Source organism: Benincasa hispida, chromosome 1, assembly GCF_009727055.1.
Source record: "Benincasa hispida cultivar B227 chromosome 1, ASM972705v1, whole genome shotgun sequence".
Taxonomy (NCBI): domain Eukaryota; kingdom Viridiplantae; phylum Streptophyta; class Magnoliopsida; order Cucurbitales; family Cucurbitaceae; genus Benincasa; species Benincasa hispida.
In genome coordinates, this window is record NC_052349.1 from 88,499,430 (window position 1) to 88,520,829 (window position 21,400).

The 21,400-nt window shown below is 32.9% G+C and overlaps 2 protein-coding genes across 6 annotated transcripts; both read left to right on the plus strand.

Moving 5' to 3' along the window:
- Positions 1-3,113: 3,113 nt before the first annotated feature.
- On the plus strand, positions 3,114-12,432 carry LOC120068749 (actin-related protein 4). Its single transcript, XM_039020429.1, has 21 exons — positions 3,114-3,435; positions 3,541-3,632; positions 4,533-4,709; positions 4,802-4,875; positions 6,542-6,622; positions 6,706-6,766; positions 6,904-6,953; positions 7,562-7,616; positions 7,751-7,828; positions 7,926-7,979; positions 8,138-8,191; positions 8,270-8,330; positions 8,627-8,678; positions 8,961-9,027; positions 9,472-9,534; positions 10,432-10,494; positions 10,856-10,918; positions 11,021-11,085; positions 11,633-11,701; positions 11,849-11,933; positions 12,044-12,432. Exons 1-20 carry the CDS (start codon positions 3,423-3,425, stop codon positions 11,892-11,894), a joined length of 1,338 nt encoding a protein of 445 aa, XP_038876357.1. The 5' UTR covers positions 3,114-3,422; the 3' UTR covers positions 11,895-11,933; positions 12,044-12,432.
- A 1,155-nt stretch (positions 12,433-13,587) lies between these two features.
- On the plus strand, positions 13,588-19,449 carry LOC120070357 (carbon catabolite repressor protein 4 homolog 3). 5 transcript variants are annotated; one of them, XM_039022295.1, is made up of 13 exons: positions 13,590-13,923; positions 14,982-15,145; positions 15,241-15,306; positions 15,778-15,830; positions 15,933-16,014; positions 16,605-16,691; positions 17,094-17,186; positions 17,284-17,316; positions 17,422-17,534; positions 18,223-18,334; positions 18,460-18,545; positions 18,648-18,742; positions 19,002-19,449. In XM_039022295.1, the coding sequence occupies exons 1-13, from the start codon at positions 13,689-13,691 to the stop codon at positions 19,034-19,036; spliced, it is 1,254 nt and encodes a 417-aa protein (XP_038878223.1). In that variant the 5' UTR covers positions 13,590-13,688; the 3' UTR covers positions 19,037-19,449. The 5 variants fall into 5 exon arrangements, 4 of the variants coding, with proteins under 4 accessions (XP_038878223.1, XP_038878224.1, XP_038878222.1 ...); XM_039022296.1 differs by having other exon boundaries at positions 13,591-13,923; positions 18,223-18,289; positions 18,648-18,732; positions 19,002-19,411; XM_039022294.1 differs by having other exon boundaries at positions 13,592-13,923; positions 18,648-18,732; positions 19,002-19,411.
- Positions 19,450-21,400: the final 1,951 nt, after the last annotated feature.

Here is a 21,400-nt window from a genome sequence, read left to right on the forward strand (position 1 = left end):
AGATTCACAAAGAATTAAAATAAAGAGGTATTGTCGTATACATACGATGTTTATGATAATTATATATATATAATTGGATTTCATATACAAATAGTTATTTAATTAATGTGCAAATTAAATTAAATTAGTATTAATTAATTGATTGATTATAGAAAAGGGAAATAAGAAAATGATTAGAAAAAGAGCTTGACTCTTCTCTATATAAAGACCTCTCTTCTAAGCCATAAAGAGAATCCTCTCTATTCTCCAAAACATTTTTCTCCTCTCACTCTCCCAATAGTTGGATACCACCCATCCCTCTATTGAAATCCTGTAGAATAACGAGGTTACTCGTGGTAGTGTTTGAGATTGTTCAAGAAATCGTTTTTGATCAAGATCGTTGGAGGAGCCGTTCGTTAGAACTTAAGAAGGATTGTTCATGAAACTTGGAAATCTATAAAGGTACGAATGGTTCTAATCTTTTTCCCTGAAGCATGCTATATTACATGTTTATATTATGTTTTAGTAATAGTAATTTTTCTACATTAATTGCAATATCCATACATAGAAATAAATTAGTAAATATATTTTTATTTAATTAAATTCAAAAGGAATGTTAAGAACATTTGGAAAAGTATGTAACATATAATTAAAAAAAACTATAAAATGGAGATTTTTTCCTGAAATATTTTATAAAAATAATTAGTGAAAACTGAATATCTGTTTCCTGATGATCCTCCAAATTTGGAGGAATTGAAAGTGAAATTGTTGAAGAAATGTGGTGATATTCAATTGGCTACTAAGATAATAAGAAAGATTCAATTAAAAAAAATATCATGATGGAGTAAAAATATAGAACAACAACACAAAGAAGAAAAAAAAAATGAAGATGATGATGAGTTTATGGAGAAAAATTAGAAATGAAAACTTTTGATTTCTCTTTGGTTTCTCATTTTATTGAACCATAATTCTATAAGAAATGTAGTGGATTAATTGTTGTTCAATACCAAAAAAAAAAAAAAAAAACGAAAGAAAGAAAGAAAGTTTTTTTAAAATTAAAAGAAAAAATTGTAACCCATTATTATATCCAAACATAGATGTCAGAATTATTGAATATAATAATTTCAAAACAAACATAGAAATGATAAAAACAAATTATTTAGAGTTATAAAAACTGCACCATATACCTTAGACATAAGAATTCAACTTTGCACTTCAAATATAGAAGAACTCAAACCAAATAACTCTACACATATGAACTCTAGAGATATATGAATTGCATAGACATGTAAACTCCATAGGGGGCATTCGAGGCAAAGACTATCCTAAGATTACACCTCAAACAACCCTTAAAGAGATAAAATTGAATTACACGTCTTTTTTTTTTTTTAAAAAAAAATATGTCTAATTCTTAGGGGGCGTTTGAGACAAAGACTATCATAAGATTATAATAACCTAAATACTATTTTGCTGTTCCCAATTAGTTACTGTTAACACTATTTCAAAAATCTATTTGCTACATTGTTTACTATTTTACATTCACCATCTTTTATTTTTTTACTACTATGTTTACTATTTCATTCTCAAATTTAAATAGTTTACACCTCAAACACATACTATATAACACTAAAATAATCTACCATTCAAACAAACTATTATAATCCAACTATTTTTTTGTCTTTTTATTTTATTTCCTTTCTTCAGTTTTTGCTTCTTCTTTTTCTCTTCTTTTTAAAATTTTTCTTTCCTTTATTTGAATTTTCTTCTTCTTCTTTTTTTTTTTTCACAAGAATTATGAGACTGAGTTTCGTACCCAATACTTGACAGTACTCAATTCATAAGTGACTTAACACCAATAAGCCAATTATCAAGTTTGATTATTATAACAAATAATAAATATAAATAGTAAATGAAAGTCTATCGGTGATAGTCACTAATATTTTCTATCATTGATAGCTTAATCTTTGATTATATTTTTATAGTTAATAGCCACTTATAAAAATCTATCCTTGATAGCCAACTTAGTGAATTTAATTAATAAAGTTGAATCTCGAACTAAAATGTAATAGAAATGCCTAGAAGTTATCACGAATAGCATATTCATCAGTGATAGAAGCTATCATCGAAAAGAAAAGGGACTCATAAATGTTTGGGAAGGACAAGAAAGGGGCAAAAAGGTGTTCAGTGGCTATGATTAATAGAAACTACTACCGATAGCATGTTACCAGTGATATAAGATAATACTAATAGCATGTCATTGATGATAGAAGCTATCTAATAACACGTTATCGGTTATAAAAGCTACCCAATAGCACATTATCGGTAATAGAAGCTACCACTGATAGCATGTTATCGATGGTAGAGAACTATCACTGATAGCATGATATCAGTGAGATCATTGATAGCATCTTATCAATGATGTTATCGGTGAAAGAAGTTATCACTATATAGTGATGTTAGTGATATCGGGGATATAACTTAGGTGATATCTATATATCGAGTTTCTTTCAAAGGTGATAACCAGCCATAGAATTCTATCATTGATAGCCTTAAGTGTTAATATTTCAAGGTTGATTATAATTGATGAAAGTCTATCAGTGGTAGCGACTGATAGCTGCCATCAGTGATAGCCACGATAAAAGATTATTAGTCATAGCTACTGTGGTAATCAAAGTTGTTGGTCTTTTTTAAAAGTTGATCACTATTTATAAATCTATCATTGATAGTCACTGATAGCCTTGAGCATTAATATTTCAAGGTTGATTCCAATTGATGAAAGTGAATCAATAATAGCTACTGATAATTGATAGCAAATTAAAAGCTAATATTTGAAGATTGTATTAATTTTTCTCAAATTGAAAGCTATCGCTGATAGCAACTATCATCGATAGCAATTGATAAAAACTATCAGCGATAACAATTGATAAAATCTATTAGCGATATAGTAGCTGATAGCCGCCATCAGTGATAGTTTTTAATTTGAGAAAATTGGGAAGAAACAAGCAAAATGGTGGCTAAGCATGGGTTTTTTAGTTTTTTACTATTTTTCGATCTATATATGTAATTATTTTACCCTTCTACTATATATTCTATTAATTTGAATTTGAATTCTATTTATGCAATTAGAACTAATGTCTACTGAGAAGGGAGAAGGTGAAAAAACTAGTAGTGGGCCGTCGTTGAATTCTGTTGGGCGAAAGATTGGGCCTTCATCGTCCGAAACGGAGAAGGGAGATTCCGACCACTGTACTTCACCGATTGCCCGCTGATCACTTGGCGAATCAATAAACTTCGCGGGTTTGAGGTTCAAATCTCGCTGTTCTGCTTCTATCTAGCACGGAATCGGAAGTCTGTCCTGTATTCCCAAAGCCTAGACTTGGGTTTTAGGGAAAGACTCAAAAACCCTAAATATCACTCTCATTCATCCACTGAATCCTTTAGCCATGTATGGTGGTGGTGAGTGTACCGAATTTCCTGCGCTCTTCAAATATACGCATGGTCCCGCGTTTATCCACGAATTATGTCTGCGTTAATTCCCTTAAATTGTTTGTTTTTCTACAGATGAGGTATCCGCTATAGTTATTGATCTGGGTTCTCACACTTGCAAAGCTGGTTATGCTGGAGAAGATGCTCCCAAGGCTGTTTTCCCCTCTGTAAGCATTCCCTGCATTTGACATGTTCTGTGTATATTCACTACTCACGCTTATTATGGCTACACTCTCGAGGTCTCGATTTTGTCAATTGTTCGAGTGTCCATTGTCGTGTCAGAGTGAGATATATTTGTTGAAGCGCTCAGAACGTTCAGGTTTTTGAGCATTTGGATGTTCTTTTAGGAATTGCTAGCTGCATTGATTTGCCGCGCCCAGTTTATGTGTCGAGTGAAAACGTGAAGTGCTTTACCACTTTCCAGTTTCAATATCTTAGTTCTGGTATTGAAGACGCCATTAACTTTTTTGTAGTAGTTCCTGAAGTCTTGTAGGTTCTGTAAATAAACGTTGAGAGGTCTAGAATTTAGTCCTACGTCTCCAATTTTGGCGATTGAGAGTTTTGATTAAGCAATGCGAAATTTGGTTTCTTATGTGTTGAAAATTTCATCATGTTTTCAGAGTCTTGTGTTAGGATCTTCCTTTGTTTGGGAGGCCTGATAGCAGTGCAATTCTGTTGATGGTGTAACAACGAGGATTTGAAGTTGGTATCTGTTATAATTGTGAATTATTCTATTCCTGGTTGCTGTAATAGTAAAGTTCATGATTTTTTTTTTTTTTTTTTTTTGTATTTTTTCCTCCCTACTTTTACTTGACATGAACTGAACTGAACTGAACTTGAGAGGGAATGTTGTAAAATGATTCTATTGGAAAGGAAATGATGTCTGACAAATGGTTCTGGCCTATATAGTGATCATGTGAGAGATGGTGAGCATGGCACCTATATTTCTACATAAACTAGAATATATAATCAGTTTATATGATGCCTGTCGTAGGCTACAATTGCTGCGGTAGTGATGAAAGGCATCAAACAGTATCTGTCTTAGCCCTTTACATTTGTTTGTTAAGGTTGTTGGATGTACTGATGAAATGGATGTTGATGACACTACAAGTACTGAAAAGAACTCTGGATCTGCTGGAGAATCTAAAAGTAATGCTAAAACTCTTGATTCTGATAAAGGCAAGGGAAAACGTAAACTATATGTCGGTTCTCAAGCATTAGGTTTCCGCCGCGATAATATGGAAGTAAGTTTTGTTTTCTGTCGTAGGTGCTTATTTGGAGTTCTCTGGACATATTCTATATTTTCTAAAAAAATATCAATTTTGCTATTTGTTAGGTACTCTCGCCTATAAAGGATGGAGTTGTTGTTGATTGGGATATGGTCGACAGCATATGGGATCATGCTTTCAGGTAATTGACAGAATTGTAGTAATACCCTTTATTTTCAAGTCTTGAAATGCTATGAAGTATATATGTCATTTGTCTTGCTCCTGTGGAATAAATGAATGTCTACTTATCTTGCTCACGTGTTATTCTTTTTTAATCTAGGTTTGTCAGTGTGTTCATTTAATCAAGGCAAAAACTTAGGAATTTGTAAATGAATAGCATTTGTAAATTCTTTTTGAAATAATTTAAAGATATAACAAATATCAGGAATTTGTAAATGGATAGCATCAATGTTATTATTTGCATCATGTCTCACAAAGTATGATTTATTTTGGAAGTCTTGTTATGCTCCTCTTTGTCCATTGCAATTTTGTTTCTTGATGGTTGGAAGAGTTTTTGTGTTATGTTTAGTGATGTAAGTCACATCCGCTAGAGAGTTTTTGGAATTATTATTATTTATTTTTGGTTTGGTGTGTGTGTGTGGCCACTTTTTCATATTTAGATGAAAGGCACTGTGTGAAAATATTATGTTGGGATTGTGAAAATTATGGACGGAAAGTAATATGAAAATTTCAAGAATATGGGTAGGAAGTTTTGGACATTCATTGATCTGGCCAAATTTATTATGGCTTCATAGTGTTCCCTTTCTTAACATGATTGGCAATTGAAATTATTCCCCTTTTGTGATCGACGCTAGCTGGAGAGTCCCTTTGTGGTCTCCCTTTGGTCGAGTGGATTACTCTATCCCTCCATTTTTTGTTTCTTTTCACGTACCTTCTGAAATTCTCAATGAAAAAGTTTCTTGTTTGTAGGAGAGAGGTTTCTCCAACAGAAGGGGGTTGAAAGAAACGAAGGGCTTCCAACCTCTTGCAAGGGTATTAGGATTTTAAATCAGTCAGCGATGAGAGACGTCCTAGTTATCACTTTAAAGATTTCCCAATTGACAACCTCCTTCTCATCGAAGTGGTCCATTGCTACCTTCATCCACGGGCGTGGCCTCATTACTGCCTCTATTAGTAGCCTCACAACTTGGGAAACCTTCCACCAATTCTGTTTTAACCCTTAAATATTTTACTGGGAAGAATTTGAAGCCTCTTCCAGGGAGAGTCATCAATCAACTCCAAGAAACTACTTCACATTTTTACTGGATCTATTATATTCTATTTCCCCTTGCCATTCGTTTAGAAGATTTCCATCACACAATGCCTCTCTAAATGTTTGTTACTTGAAGCTGTTGTAAATCTAAACCTGGGAAATGGGTTGAAGAGAAAATGAGAAGTAATTGTCCTTTCTATACTCAGTTAACTTAGTCCTCTTTCCACTGTAGTTGTTATTGGACCAACAGAAAATTTAGTACACTCAGTCTTACTCATAGATTACTGGAAGGGGCACTCACTCATCCCTCACTGCCTCAAGAAAAACTATGTTAGAGATGAAAGTAGACGCAGGACCTAGATGGAGAAAGAGAGAAGTGAACATAGACAATTGCTCATTCTGACCCTTTACTCATGATTAATCTTGGATTCCTTTGTATTAATCCTTGTTACAAATCCATGGAGAAAACATTTTTTAGATCTAGTGCAAGAAGTTAAAATCTGCTTACTTCAAGAGCCGTTCTTATGAAATGTACAACTTTTAGAATTTACATGGACTTTATAGTAACTTTTATGATTTTTTTGTATCCTTTCAGAGAATGTCTACTTATTGATCCTCAAGAACATCCCATGCTACTTGCGGAACCGTCTTCTAATTCACAACACCAGAGAGAAAGGTAATGTCACTCACGAGCTCCTTTTTCTGTTCCTTTCAGGATTTATACTGAGTTGCATCAATTAATAAAACTTTTTCTGCTAGGACTGCTGAGATTATGTTCGAGAAGTACAAAGTTCCTGCATTGTTTTTGGCAAAAAATGCTGTATGTTTCTCTATTTACTCCATTTTTCTTGATGCTTCCCCTCAGACCGTTCTTTCTTTGTTCCTCTGTTGTCCATGTCCTCATAGATTGATCACTCTCTGATTCTTTAAAGTCATTCAATGAAATTTGGACGCTAGGTTCTCACGTCATTTGCATCAGGTCGTGCCACATCACTTGTTGTTGACAGGTATCAGATGATCCTATACTAGATATACTTATTCCTTTTCTGATTTGGCCACTGCATATTGTTTTCTTGAAGCTTGGAGGGCCAAGGCAGAGTATTATTAGTTGCTTGCATAAAGAGGACTTCAGTGATCTGATTTCTTCAGAATTTTATTAATATCATTAAAATTACCGAATTCATGGTGTTTTTACATGTTGTACTTAATCCATTTTTTTTGTTATTTTATTCTTAGTACTTGAGTTTCTTATGTCAATTCAATTATTTGCTGTACATTTTTATATATCTCCCCTCAAGAACTTAGAAAGAATTAGTTCAGTGTATAGTCAAGTTATCTGTCATAATCAATTTGATTCTGGAATTTGTTTTTAAAACAAACAGTTAAAGAACCATTTGTTTTTTTTTTAACAATATATCATATATATTCAGTTTTCAAGGTAATTGAAACAAATGGCACATTCAAAACTTCGTAATAGAAATTAAGTCGATTTGTAATTTGATATCCAAAAACATTGAGTATGAGTTCTTCTATATGATAACGTTAGTGTGGGAAAGTTTTCTGGCTGCAAGTGACTTTTTTGAGCAATTGGGTTTTAAATGATTGATACATGCAGTGGTGGTGGATCAACAACTGTTGCCCCGGTACATGATGGCTATGTTCTACAAAAGGTAATTTGAAGTGGATAAAATGACTTGCATAATCTTGGTTAAATTTTATTATTTATTTATGTGTCTTATGCTCTAGCTATGAAAATATGGAATAATCAAAGGATTAATGTTTCAGATTTATGTTTTTATGTCAGGCTGTTGTATCTTCCCCTGTCGGTGGAGAATTTCTTACTGATTGTTTGTTAAAAAGTTTGGAGAGCAAAGGTATCAAGGTACTGTTGACAGTAACTCTGATTCTATATCCCTATTTTGTTTTACATGGCAATTCTTTTTGTAACTGCTGAAATGTACCTTCCATTTTGCTCGCAGATAATGCCAAGATACTCCTTCAAGAGAAAGGAAATACGACCAGGAGAATTTCAGGTATTACCTTTGAACTATGCATGTTATAAAATGATAGAGATCTTTAGATTATGGCGCTTCTAGTTGTAGTATATCGCAGGTAGTATACTCCAGTTTATTATTTACTATTTCAAATTGTTGGTATTATCTCTTTGACATTTCATTTGTCTCTGTTGTAGACAGTGGAGCTTGATTTTCCAAATACAACTGAAAGTTACAAACTATACTCACAGGTATTTTATTGATCATAAATAATCCCGTTTATCATGCATGCTAGCTCAATTTTTGAGTCGAATACTCTATGATGACAGAGGGTTATTGCTAGTGATATTAAGGAATGCGTATGCCGAGCACCAGATACTCCTTATGATGGTTTGCCCTTCCTAACTATCTTTAGTTACTAGAATTTATTGTCTTGGTCCATTAATTTATCTTTGACGTGAAGCATGAGCATCTCATGTCTTTCTTATTGTTCTTTATCTTACTTTTAAGCTTTCATATATTGTTAGTCTTCTTTCACTTTAAAGCAGTATTCTAGTTTAATCTTCTGAGCATGAGAGGATATGTTATATTAAGTTTCAGCTTACCATTCTTGCATCATAATTATTTCATAGGCTTCTGAATGTTGTGTGCTAATTGGTGTGAGTATTATGTTTATATTTATGCAGAAAGTGCGTATTCAAATATCCCAATGACTCCATATGAACTTCCTGATGGCCAGTAAGTCTTTTTTCTTTCATTTCTTTTTTTTCTTTTTTTCTTTTTTAAAAGAAACAGAACTTTTCATGGGCTAGTAAGTCATTTGTTAGAGTTTTGGATTATTATATTTTCAAGCATAGATTGATGCTTTATTATCTTAACTTGTGTTTTCCCCTTTTCCTGCATTGCGAACTTTTGTTTCTTAGCTATCAACTTCTCCTAGTGTCAGTATATTTTTTTTCTTTTTGTTCTTCAAATCATCATTTTTACATTTACTTTTGTTCTCCTTCATGCTTGAAACAGGACAATTGAAATTGGGGCTGATAGATTCAAGATTCCTGATGTTCTGTTTAACCCTTCGTTAGTACAGGTGAGTGACTTAATTCTATATCTTGATCAGGATGGAATGTTGGTTTAATGTAGAATGTAGGCCATCCTGCACACACGTTTTTTATGAGCTTAGAGCAACAAATTTTCCGAAACATCATTTAGTATATTGTGTGACCACAAAACTTATTATTATTGTGTGCAGAAATTGAGAAATATTGATCGATTGGTGTAAGCTAATTAATGACGATTCTATATGACCCTATATGATGCTCTTTATTATTACTCTATTTTATTTGATTTGTCTCATCTCATAATTTTCTATGCATGTTGAATAGGTGTATAGCTTATAAACTATCTGACTTACATTATCTGAACCAAGGCCTTTTTTGAGTCATCAGTCATCTTGATCCTTAGATTAATGAATAGCTGTGTAATATTTTTGGTTCTCTTGCTCTCTCACCCTCTCTCATGTTATTATTACTAGACTATACCTGGGATGGAGAGTTTCACTGAGACAGCTCGCTCGGTTCAGGGATTGCCACATATGGTATATTTGTGTTTTTACTACCATAATCCATTTTTTGATAGCCACCTTTATATTTTTGGTCCTCCTATTTCAATTTCTAGAACATCAATTATGTCCTACCACAAGTACAAATTGAGTCGAGTCATGTTTTTTACTTATGGTTGTATATTTGCATAGGTTGGTTTAATTTTAGACTTAATCCAATAATTGAATTGTGGTGGCTGGTTTGCTATATTTATGAACCAGGCATTATTGAAAAGTAAAGACTAGTTTAATTAAATTGATCAGTTTGGTTTTCTTGATTCTGAGTTTATTGGGTGGGTTTTCCATCGCCTATTTTGAGTCTAAATTTCTAATAAGCAACCAAATTTTAAGGGATCTGAACCAGATATTTGGTAACATTATTATTTTTTCTTTCCCTGACAAGGCGTTTGGAATTTTGTTTCTTTATAAAAGCAACCAAAATCTCAACTACAATAGAATTTCCAACATTCTCAACAACATAACGTACTTGTGCTAATTGAGGCTATTTTAAATAAAAGAAATAAATAAGAATAAATGTTATTGGTTTGATTCTTTATAAGCCATAAACCAAACTAAATCTAGAATTCTTAATTCTCACCATCACACTTCTGGAAATTGAAGAACCAAATATAGCGTAAAAGTTGGATCAAACCAGTTCCATTGGTTTGGTTCTTCAGTTTTCCTGGTTTTATTCTCACGTCTACACTTGTACGTGTACTTCCATGATCTCACTTTATTTGATAATTATTTCCACGTTCTTAATCCTTTCATTTTTCTTTGGTTCTGCTCATTTTTGTTATGGTTTTTTTTTTCTTTATCCTAATTAAGTAAAATAATGCATCTTTAGTCAAGAAGACAATTCTAATTTCTAACTACGTTTTTTTAACTGTGCAGGTAATTGAAAGTATAAATAAATGTGATGTGGATATTCGCAGAGAACTGTTTAGCAGTATACTGGTATAGTTTGGTGCTCTAGTTTTATTTCTCTCTCTCTTTTTATTATTATTATTTTTAATTTCATTTCTTGAGACATCTAATTGTCGAAAATGCTACACGTTTTTTAGTTTCTCTTTTTGTTTGTTTTCTATATAAAATGACCAGAAAAGTATAAAATCAGATCATCTCACTTGGTATGGCTTATGCATTAGAAACATGTCAAATGTGGCAAACGGGACTGCTCATTTTCGGCAGCCTTCCTCTAACGTTTCAACTTTTTTTTTTTTTTTTTTTTTTGCATATTTGTTATCATAATTAGTGTTTTTATTGGAAACATTTGCTCTTCCTCTTGAAACTTGATTTCTTTTTCTACCTCATCCAGCTTGCTGGTGGAACGGCATCAATGCAACAGCTCAAAGAACGTCTTGAGAAAGATTTGTTAGAGGTATATCAATTAATGAGTAGAAATTCCCATGTGCTTGAATGGCAAGGAGAGGGGCATAGATTTGGTACAAAATCACTGACCAAGTTTTTCCCGAATTTGTAGGAGTCTCCTCAAGCTGCTAGGGTTAAAGTATTGGCGAGTGGAAATGCAACTGAAAGAAGATTCAGGTATGATCATTCCACCGGAATAGTAGTCAACCTTTTGTGTATGCTGCGTCTTTGATTTCCTGTGCCATACCTATGATGATTGAACATAATAGTTGTAACAACTCTTCAAGGAAAAATTGTGCAAAATATGATAATAACAATTGGAGTTTTCCAGCTTTTACAATCGGTATGCCACGGGTGAAGGCTAGTTAGTATGTAGGCCTGTAACTTTTTCCTTTTCAGATATCTGTGGAAGGCAGTCAAATGCTGACTTCCTCATCTAAGGCATCGATGTGCAATTTGTATATACCTGCGCACTTGGAATATTCTTCATATTCTATTTACAACGCTAACTGTTTACCTGTCTACCTGTCCATTGGGGCAGCTACAGGGTAAAATATTCTATGCATAATGTTTTTTATGTCCTCGGTTGGGTATATTTGAAACTACTCTTATGCTTTTCTATATGTGCGGTTGGCACCATGATACTTGTGTCCCATAATATTCTTCATATTTTACTTTCCTGCTATGTTATTTGTCTGAGTTCTGGTGAAAAAATTTAATGCAGTGTCTGGATAGGAGGAAGTATATTGGCCTCTCTTGGTTCTTTTCAGCAAATGTGGTTCTCGAAATCTGAGTAAGGCTCAAATTTTTGCCTCGGGCCCTTGGAAATTTATTAAAAAAAAATTGCATAAATTCACATTCACTTTGAAGTAGTTAAAAAAAAGGTATTAAACTTGTGCCTGTTATCATAATAGTCACTTCAATTATGTGCAATTAACAGGTACGAAGAACATGGAGCTTCCTATATTCAAAGAAAATGCCCGTAGATGGTAGACATCGTTCTTTGAAATGATAAATTATGAAAGGTTGATTTTCTGTTCCATGGAAGAATGATGATTGAGCTGTTTAGTTCAAAGTTTCAAACTAGCATGTGTTTCATTATATCCAATATCCGTACGTTTCTTTATGCTTCCAGGTTGTTGGACGCTCGTTCTGGATGTAAGCTTCGTCCCCAGGATAACAGATTGTTAAATTCTAGTTTCCGTAGGCAACTCTAGAAATTACTGTGCAACCCCAGTTGCATGTGTTCTGTTTAGCTGCTTTTAGCATCTGCAATGCAGGATAAAACTCCATCGGTTCCCTGTTATACTAGTAGTTAGGTTTAAATTTACTGCCATCTTTTACATTATATGTGAATGTGCTGCCCCCATTAGTTTGCTGTTTAATTTGTATATTTAAACTTCTGACCATTAAGGCAGCCACTAGATGGTAGTGCAACATTGTCTTCAACTATGTGACACAAGCCATTCACCTTAGAAAATGGTAAAAATGATGTTGCGAAGAACTGCTGCATTACATTTTGCATTTGGGTGTCGAGTGAGTGAGAATGTGAATGGCAAGAATTATTTGATATTATGTTGCGTGGTGGGTTATCTTTATCCCTCCATTTCTTAATATTTCATTATATCAATTGAAGATGTTTGCTCTAAAAAAATGTAAACTTGAGTTACATCGATATGGATCGACTAAGGGGTTATGTTATTTCCTTCATGAGATACAACTTTAATGGGGTGTGAGCTCTTTAAAAATTGATTGCTGGCAAATTTAATATCTAACAAGTAAACCACGTTTGTGTTAATTATTTTAGGTAATCTAACGTTGGCCAAAGGTCAATTTTTTAGCATGTCTTATTGCCTTTCGTACAGGATAATGGTCTATTTTTTTTAAAGTATAACTATGAGGCAGGGAATTGAACATTCGACCTCTAGATATGGAGGTTATGCCAATACAATTGAGTTGAGCAATATTTTATTTAATAGAATTATAGTTTTTTTATAAATGTTAACATTTTTGCTACTTTTATCAACTTTCTTAACCTAAATCATATTGCACTCAACTGTGAAGGTTAAAACTGATCATGCGAAATTTGAATCCTCCTCTGTTGTACTAAATAGCAAGGGGCTAAACACAATTGAAAAAAAAAAAAAGGAAGATAATATGTTATGTTTTAATTTTTTTTTAGAGTTTTATAATTATCTTCAGCTTTTGTTGGTACAACTTTATAATTGTAAACAAGATTTTAATTTTAGTACTTGCAAATAAAGAATCTGCTAGCCTTGTAGTAATTTGATGCAGGTGGAATAATCATTCAGCAAGTGTTTGGGAAAGCGAATCATCAAAGTTTGAAAATTGTCATGAGCATAATTCAATAAGTTAGAGGTTTAAATCTCTTATTTCACACATTCTTAAATTAAAAAAAAAATAGTTGAGTTGTGCATAAATTAACTAATTTAAATTTTAAAAAATTATTAAAAATATTTTAATAGATCATATTTTATTATAAACAATACTTGAATGTGTCAAGAGTTAAACTCTTATTTTGTATCTATTTAATGCAAATTTATAAGCTGTCACATGATAAAATATCTTTGAAAAGATTATTATTTAATATATATTTTTCGATTGAATAGGATATATAGAGATTAGTGTACATTGAATTGAAAGGAAATATTGGAGCATTGACTTATATGAGGGAGCTAATTGCAAAAAGATAACTGCTACAACCATAATAAAGAGTTATCCATCCAAATATTCCGTTGTTGTGGCTGTGGCGCGCATCCATGGCCACTGCCTTCTTCAGCTGCGGCCCGTTCTTGCACCACCACTCTTATTTCTGCAAATCCTTCTTTTGCTGCTCCAACGATGCCGATGCTTCATCTACGTGGTCATTACCGAAATCAACTAGTAGCTCTTACACCCGTCGATGGTACAACCCCTCCAGCCGAATACAATTGAACGAAGGTGTTCAAATTCTGCGCCACTGGATTGAGGCGGATCAACCTTCCGCTTCTGAAGGTACAGCAATTCAAACTATCGAAATTCTTAAAACACGATTCTATTTGGTATTTCGCAAGTTGCGCGGGATTGACAGTCGAGTAACACCGACTAAGTTTCTTTCTTATTACTTTGAATGTTTCATTCCTGGAATAACTTTTTAGCTTCCTGAACGGGAATTGATCACTATCTCCATGTTTATCATATGAGTACGATCTTACTGGCGCTCTCGCATCCTCTTCATGCGTTTCAATGAACTCATTACCTTTATTCTGTTTCCAGTGATTGTATAAGTTATGTTAGTGAAGTAACAACCAGCATTACAGTTATACTAATCGCTGGTATTAACATAAAAAATTATTGAAAACACAAAAGGTAGATTTTGGGATGTCACATGCTATAGAATTAGCATATCTTACTGCTTGAGTGATATAGGTGGAGTTCTCAGGTTTTCGTTTCAAAGAGAGTTATTATTTGGGATAATGGGTTCAGAGTTCAGACGGAGAGAACAATTGTTTTCAGGGGTGGCATTACAAATGTGGACACTTTATTTCAAGTTCATTTTGTAGGTTTTCCATGCTCCCAATTATGAAAACTTTTATTTTCAAGTTGATAAGAATTGCGTTATGCTTGTCAAATGTGGAGATTTCAGGGATCTATTCTTATCGGCTAGAATCTCCTTTTATTTTGTATAACTACAGTCTTTTGTAATTTCTTCTTGATAAACATAGTCCAAAAATAAGCACATTATTAATGTGCGCTTAGAGTAATATCAGAAGAAAAGTTTGTCAAGTAGAAATGAAAAGATTTAGAAGGATTGAGGGAGGAGGTTCTGAGGGACTGAACTGTAGTAACCTGAAATAAGTATAGAGGTCATCCTTTGTGAATAATGCAATATAGATTCTGGAAATTCAATATGGTAATTAATGAACAAAATACGGTAGAACCACAAATAGGCTATAGCTTTTCATGGAACTGGCACCTGATCAATTGTATTACGGAATGCTATTTATATGAAAAGAGATTGTATTTCAAATGTTGCATGCAAACAATTTGTTTAATGAAATTTGATGTTCCAGAAAAATTTAGAGTGGTATCATACAACATACTGGCGGAAAGGAATGCATGGAAACACAGAGGTTTATATCCCAACGTTCCTTCACCATACCTGAAATGGAACCATCGTAAGAGAGTTATATGCGAGGAACTTCTTATCTGGAACCCCGATATAATCTGCTTGCAGGTGAACTTGTTCTTCTTTCTGTCTCTCTATTTGGCTCTTACAGATTACTGTAACGAAAGCTAAAAAGTGGTACTTTGTTTGTCAAATGCCGGTAGGAAGTGGACAAGTATTTTGATGTTTCAGAAATCATGGAGAAAGCAGGTTACGTTGGGTCATACACGGTTAGTGTTCATTTTTTAATTTGATGGGTTCCATCCACTAGAATGATTAGGTGAGGAAATAATGTGTTATCCACATCATTAATGTTTACACTTTGCTTCATCTTGTGAACTTGTAACTTACAAAACTCTACGTGTACATCAAATATTTACTTAAACGTTGGATTTAATCAGCCAAAATAGGGAGAAAAAACATTCAGCCAAGAGTTTTTTTCCTCTTAATTTGTAATTCTGAAGTTTACAACTATGGCATTTGACTTGCGGACCTTTCATATTTGATTGAGTTAATCAGTTAATCCTTTCCATCTTCCAGAAAATTTGACTTAATTCAAGTAATTTTAACTTCCAATACAGTTGATTTACTTAGTGGATCATCATCTAGTAGTCTGTTCAATTATTTATTTTTTACAATTAGTGGGTCCATACTTTTGCAACTTATTGTATATGATGCCGAAGAATAATTTGAAATGGCAGAGACGCACCGGTGATGCTATTGATGGATGTGCTATATTCTGGAAAGCTGACAAGTGAGGATATGGCTTTTATGATATATATAATATGCAACATCTTTAGTATACTACTTTATAGGCTTATGTAAATGATCTAACATCCATTATTCACTCGGTAAGGTTTCGACTGATAGATGAAGAGAGCATCAAATTCAAGATGTTCAATCTTCGCGACAATGTTGCTCAACTTTCTGTGCTAGAGGTAGACATTTATTATTATCATCTAACCATATACATGAGTTGTCGTAATGATGTCATTGGTGATGATTCTGAAGTTATCCTCAAGTATCGGTTTGTCATGAAATATTATTGATTAAAGAAAATTTAATTCTAATAGTTTATTTGGGTTACACCTTAAAACCAATTGACAAGGAAGAGTAACTCATGTATATTTTAAAGTTTGTGAGGTTCTTCCATCTCTCCAATGTGGGATCTTCAACAGTTGAAGTAGCATGCATTCCAGTTTTTTTATAATATTCACCTAAAAATTTGAGATCAGCTTCCAAACATAACTTTTCTCTCTGCAGGCAGATGTCCAAAGCTAAATCAAGAAAATCACTGATTGAGTTTTCATAATGATGTCATTTGTGATGATTTTGATGTTATGAACTATTATTTATTAAAGAAACTTTAATTCATTTGGTTTTCTTTATCTACGGCTCTAGATTTTATCAGAAAGCTCGTTAATGAAACCCGAGGTAGCATGTTTTCCAGTTTTCTTATGCCTGACATTTTCAAATTAAAAATTTTGTAAGACCAACTTCCAAACATAACATTTCTATATGCAGGCAGATGTCCAAAGCTAAATCAAGAAGATTACTGATTGGTAACATCCATGTGCTTTACAACCCAAGCAGGGGGGACGTCAAATTAGGTCAAGTAAGTCCCTAACAAAACAAAAACTATATCTACATTTCTTAAATGTGAATATTCATTCAATTTTTTCTAGACATATTAAATACATCCGTTCAAGGCTTCAAGCTAAGATCATTCGTTCTAGTGTATCCATACTTTGTTTTTGTGATTCCAAATTGTATGTAGTCTTTATTTCCGAAGAAAAAGGGAACGAAAACTATCACATGGAACTTGGAATATATGAAGGACAAACCTCAATAAAACAGAGAAGTTCGCGTATTAGTAGAAGTTATGAAAATGAATTTTGCTTGATGGTTTTTTGCTTGTTCGTCAATATTGAATCACATCAAGTTTTTAGATGTTCTTTGATGATGGATAGCAAATGAAAGTTTATCTTATTCTTCTTGTTTTGAAACTAAATTGCAGATTCGTTATCTGCTGTCAAGGGCAGAGATTCTTTCTGAGAAATGGAGCAATCTTCCTTTTGTTCTTGCTGGTGATTTCAATAGTACTCCTGAGGTTTCATACCGAAATTTTATTTATAGTTAGGTATCATTCAGTTTCCCAAATTTTGATCTGTAACACCAAGGTTTAACCCTTTACTGCTTGTTGACAGAGTGCAATATACAAGTTCTTATCATCATCCGAGGTGCACCTTTTAGTCCGTGATTACTTATAAGATTAATGTATTACGTCCAGAAATTATATGATTTAGTGTTGGATCCAGTAGTTTGATTAAGCATGTTATTCACAGCTAAATTTCATGTCCTATGACCGAGGAGAATTATCTGGCCAATCGGGATGTCATCCTGCTGAAGTTCTGGGTGTAAAAAAGAAATCGTGCAGACCTTTTTTCTCCTTGGAAAGGTACATAATATTCAGAACAATATATTTGATTTATATGGCTTCATTCTCACATTTTTAATTACCTTCTGGTATACAACTGTCAGCAGAGAAGATTAAAGGGTATGAAATAGAAATTTGGAAACAAGAGATTCAATGAAACCAAATTTGTATTTCATGTTTTCAGATATATGTTTGATAGTAGATTTAGAATTTAAATTTCAATTTAAACAATTTTTCTAATGTGTTTGATAATATATTTATAAACCATAAAACTAATTATAGTTATTCACTAAATATTAGGTTAAATATAAACTATTATCGATTAATTTATGAACTTGTTTTATATTAAAAAAATTGTATAATTTAACAAAAATAATTGAGTTTATAAGATGAAATACTATTTTTGTTAATCATTTTTTAATATAATTCTGCTTTTTAAAATATCAAATTCAAAATGTAGATACACTGAAAATACAAAAATATTGTTTTCATAATTTGCACCATTTTGAATCACAGAATTAAAAAAATATTTTTCAAAAATAGAATTCAGACTATCTATCAAATACATATTCGCTGAACTCGATAAATCTGAAATCATAAAACAGAATCTGAGTTATCTACTAAACAGGCCATAGGTTTATATACTAATATTTTTTTAGTTTCACTTGAGTCTATTTAGTTAACTTGTATGGTTTGGCTTCCATTTTAGTCAAACAAAAGGATTCTGGACTGAAGAAGAGGTGAAAGTTGCTACAGGCAGTGCTGACTGCCAAGTGGTGAGAAATCCCTTTATGCTAACCAGCTCCTATGCTACACTCAAAGTATGAAATCCTGTCGGAACCTCTTGATACAATATTTTATTTGTTATGACTTGGTTGTTTAATTCAGTTTTCTTGCCTCAAATATTGAAACTAGGATCTCCTTTTTAAACTCATATGTCAATCAGGGTTCTAGTACAACACGGGGACCCACAGGTGAACCATTGGCTACTTCATACCACTCCAAGTTTCTTGGAACTGTGGATTATATTTGGTAAGCCGCTGTGCTTAGTAGTTGAAAAATTTTTAGTAGTAGTTTTAACTTGTAATGTTACTGCTGTTGTTCATGTCATAGTCCTTGTTGCCTTTTATTTAGGTGTTCTGATGGTCTTATTCCTACGAGGGTTGTTGATACTGTTCCCATTGATATTCTTCTGAAAACAGGCGGCCTTCCATGCGAGGTAGTTAAAGGTTAATAGTCCTATTTGTGGCGATTTTAACTTTATGTTTTCTGTTTTAAAAAATTATCAAGTATGTTTATTGGCACTTTATATATTTTTTCCTTTTACATGCTTGAAAATATCTTTCGAAAACAACATGTTAAAAACAAAATGGTAATGGAACAAGTCTTAATTATTTGCTTTTTTGACATGGCCACGTTTATGTTTGACCTTTCTACACATTACCAGTCTTCATAGCAATCTAACAAAATTTGATCCTCCTTTTACAGAAGGTGGGCAGCGATCATTTACCGTTAGTTTCTGAAATTGCCTTCACGAGAACATCAGAAGAAAGCAATAGCCAATAACTACATCTATAAGTGATGATTTCAGACTTTCAGCAAAATAGCTATCAAAGTAAGCACAATAATTGGCGGACTGCCTTAAAACATATATGAACTTTGCTTGAATGAAACTAAAAGTGGACTCCAGGTTTCTTTTATTTGCATTTAGATAGAGAATTTGAAATACATACTGGTATTCTTTGTAAACTATAGGTGAATCAGATATAGATCATAATATTCAAAGCTTCAGTTGGATACTTGGTTTTGTACTTATGTTGTATTGATATTTTCTATCTGTTCAGTAGAAAAAAGTGGGTTGTGGATTTGAACTTCCGACCTTAAGAAAATCATGAAAATCATGAGTACGTGTCAACAAATGCTGAGTTCTTTTTGACATATTTGCCCATTTACTTATTTCTTCTAGTCTATATTTAAGTTACTTTTCTACAAATCATAACTAGTTTGACCACTTAACTTTGGACCTATCAATTTTCAAATTCAAACTAGTTGTTGCTTTAAAATGGCGAAGCTGGATTCTTTTCCCTTTGAGTGCCAAGTTTAGCCTTTAGATCATTTTCGTTTTTAAAGATTTGGGGACAAGGTGTCGTACATTTAAATGATCTTTTGACTTAGGGTTTTCTTTATATATAGCTTAGGATATATTGAACTGTTATACAGTAAGATGCTTCAACAAAAGTAATCAGTAGTGTAATGTATTTTGTGTTAATTTATTTTAATTTTTTTGGTTCAAACAATAATAATGTGGGTTTTTTTAGAAATAATTAAGTACAATTGAATTTTGAATATAATAAGGGAGAGACTTAAAAGGTTTGATGTTTAATTTCGCAGTATGAATTGATAAAATGAGGAATTGAAAAGAGTTTTTGTTGGTTGAAAAGGAGAGAGAAATGAAGAGGTGAGAAATTGATGAAGAGAGAAAAATTTGGTCAATTTCTGTTTGTTTCTAGAACACACTTGCCCCAAAATTTTTGGGATGCCAGTAAACAAAAATATTCTTTCTTTTTTTGGTTAACTTTTTCAATTTGGAGCCCCTAAATTTTGGGGCTCTGGGATGACACAACCCACACATGCTAAAGGTCACACCTGATGCCTGTTCTTAATATTAGAAGAAAAGTTAGTTTAAAAGTAGTTTAGAGGAATTAGATGCAGTATCCAAATAAGTATAGAGGTTACCTTTTGCCCTTCTGAAAATCTGGTATGTAAGAATCTAAAGAAACACAAAGAAAATAAGTGAGAACCTCTCACTACGGATTGCACCGAATATGTCCTTTCACACTATCTGTCGATGCACACATCCACAATGTCTACGATGTCTTCAATATTCGTGTGGGCATACACAATAATAGGGCACTCTAGGAGGGTTTGCATTCTCCGGCATTCGTGGTAGTGGTTCTTATCTTTGCTAGAATAACATCTCCAATTGACTTCTTCGACAGTACTACTTCTTGAATCTCAACTCCAATAAAGTACTCCTCCGACAATGCTTATTGATCTTGACTCTCAACTTTAGGTAAATTCTCCGGTGGTACTTCTACTTATTGACTCTTTCCAGTCATTTTCCCTTTCTGGCAAAAATCATCTTTTTCTTGGAAGGTAAGAAAATGAGTACATGCCAATTATCACTACTAAGTTGTATTCTTTTTGGCATATTTCTTTATTCTTTTTAGTCTATATTTACATTACTTATTTCCAAATCATAACTCGTTTGGCCACTTAACTTTGGACAACTCAATTCGAATTCAAATTAGATGTTGCTTTAATACGTCGAAGTTTGATTCTTCTCCATTTGAGTGGCAAACTATATAATGGTGATATATTTATTTAGAATAGGTCATTCTAATTTGGTGGTTTTATAGGGATAAATAATCCCAATTGAATTTCGAAGATAAAAAAGAAAATTAAAAGGTTTGATGTTTAATTTAGTCCTAAGAAAGGAATTAGAAGAGTTTTTATTGAAGAGGAGAGAAATGAAGAGGTGAGAAATTGATGAAAAAAAAAGTTTGGTCAACCTCAACTTTTCCACAAGCACGCATGTCGACCATCCAAGGATTTCTTTTGGTTAAGCAACCTTTTAATTTTGGAGCTCCTAAGTTTTGGGTTCCATGATTGGTCGCAACCCATGTGTGCCTACCTCTCATTTTTGTTTGTTTTCTTCCAATTTCTTTTTAATGATTTTCATTTTTTTAAATAAAACTTTCTATTCTTAATCAAATTTTAAAACATCAAGGCAAGTCTAAAACTATTTTTTTTTTCTTTTAGTTTTCGTTTGTTTTAATTGACATGCTTCTCTTTATTTGGACAACGTAGGTTTTTTTAAAAGAAGA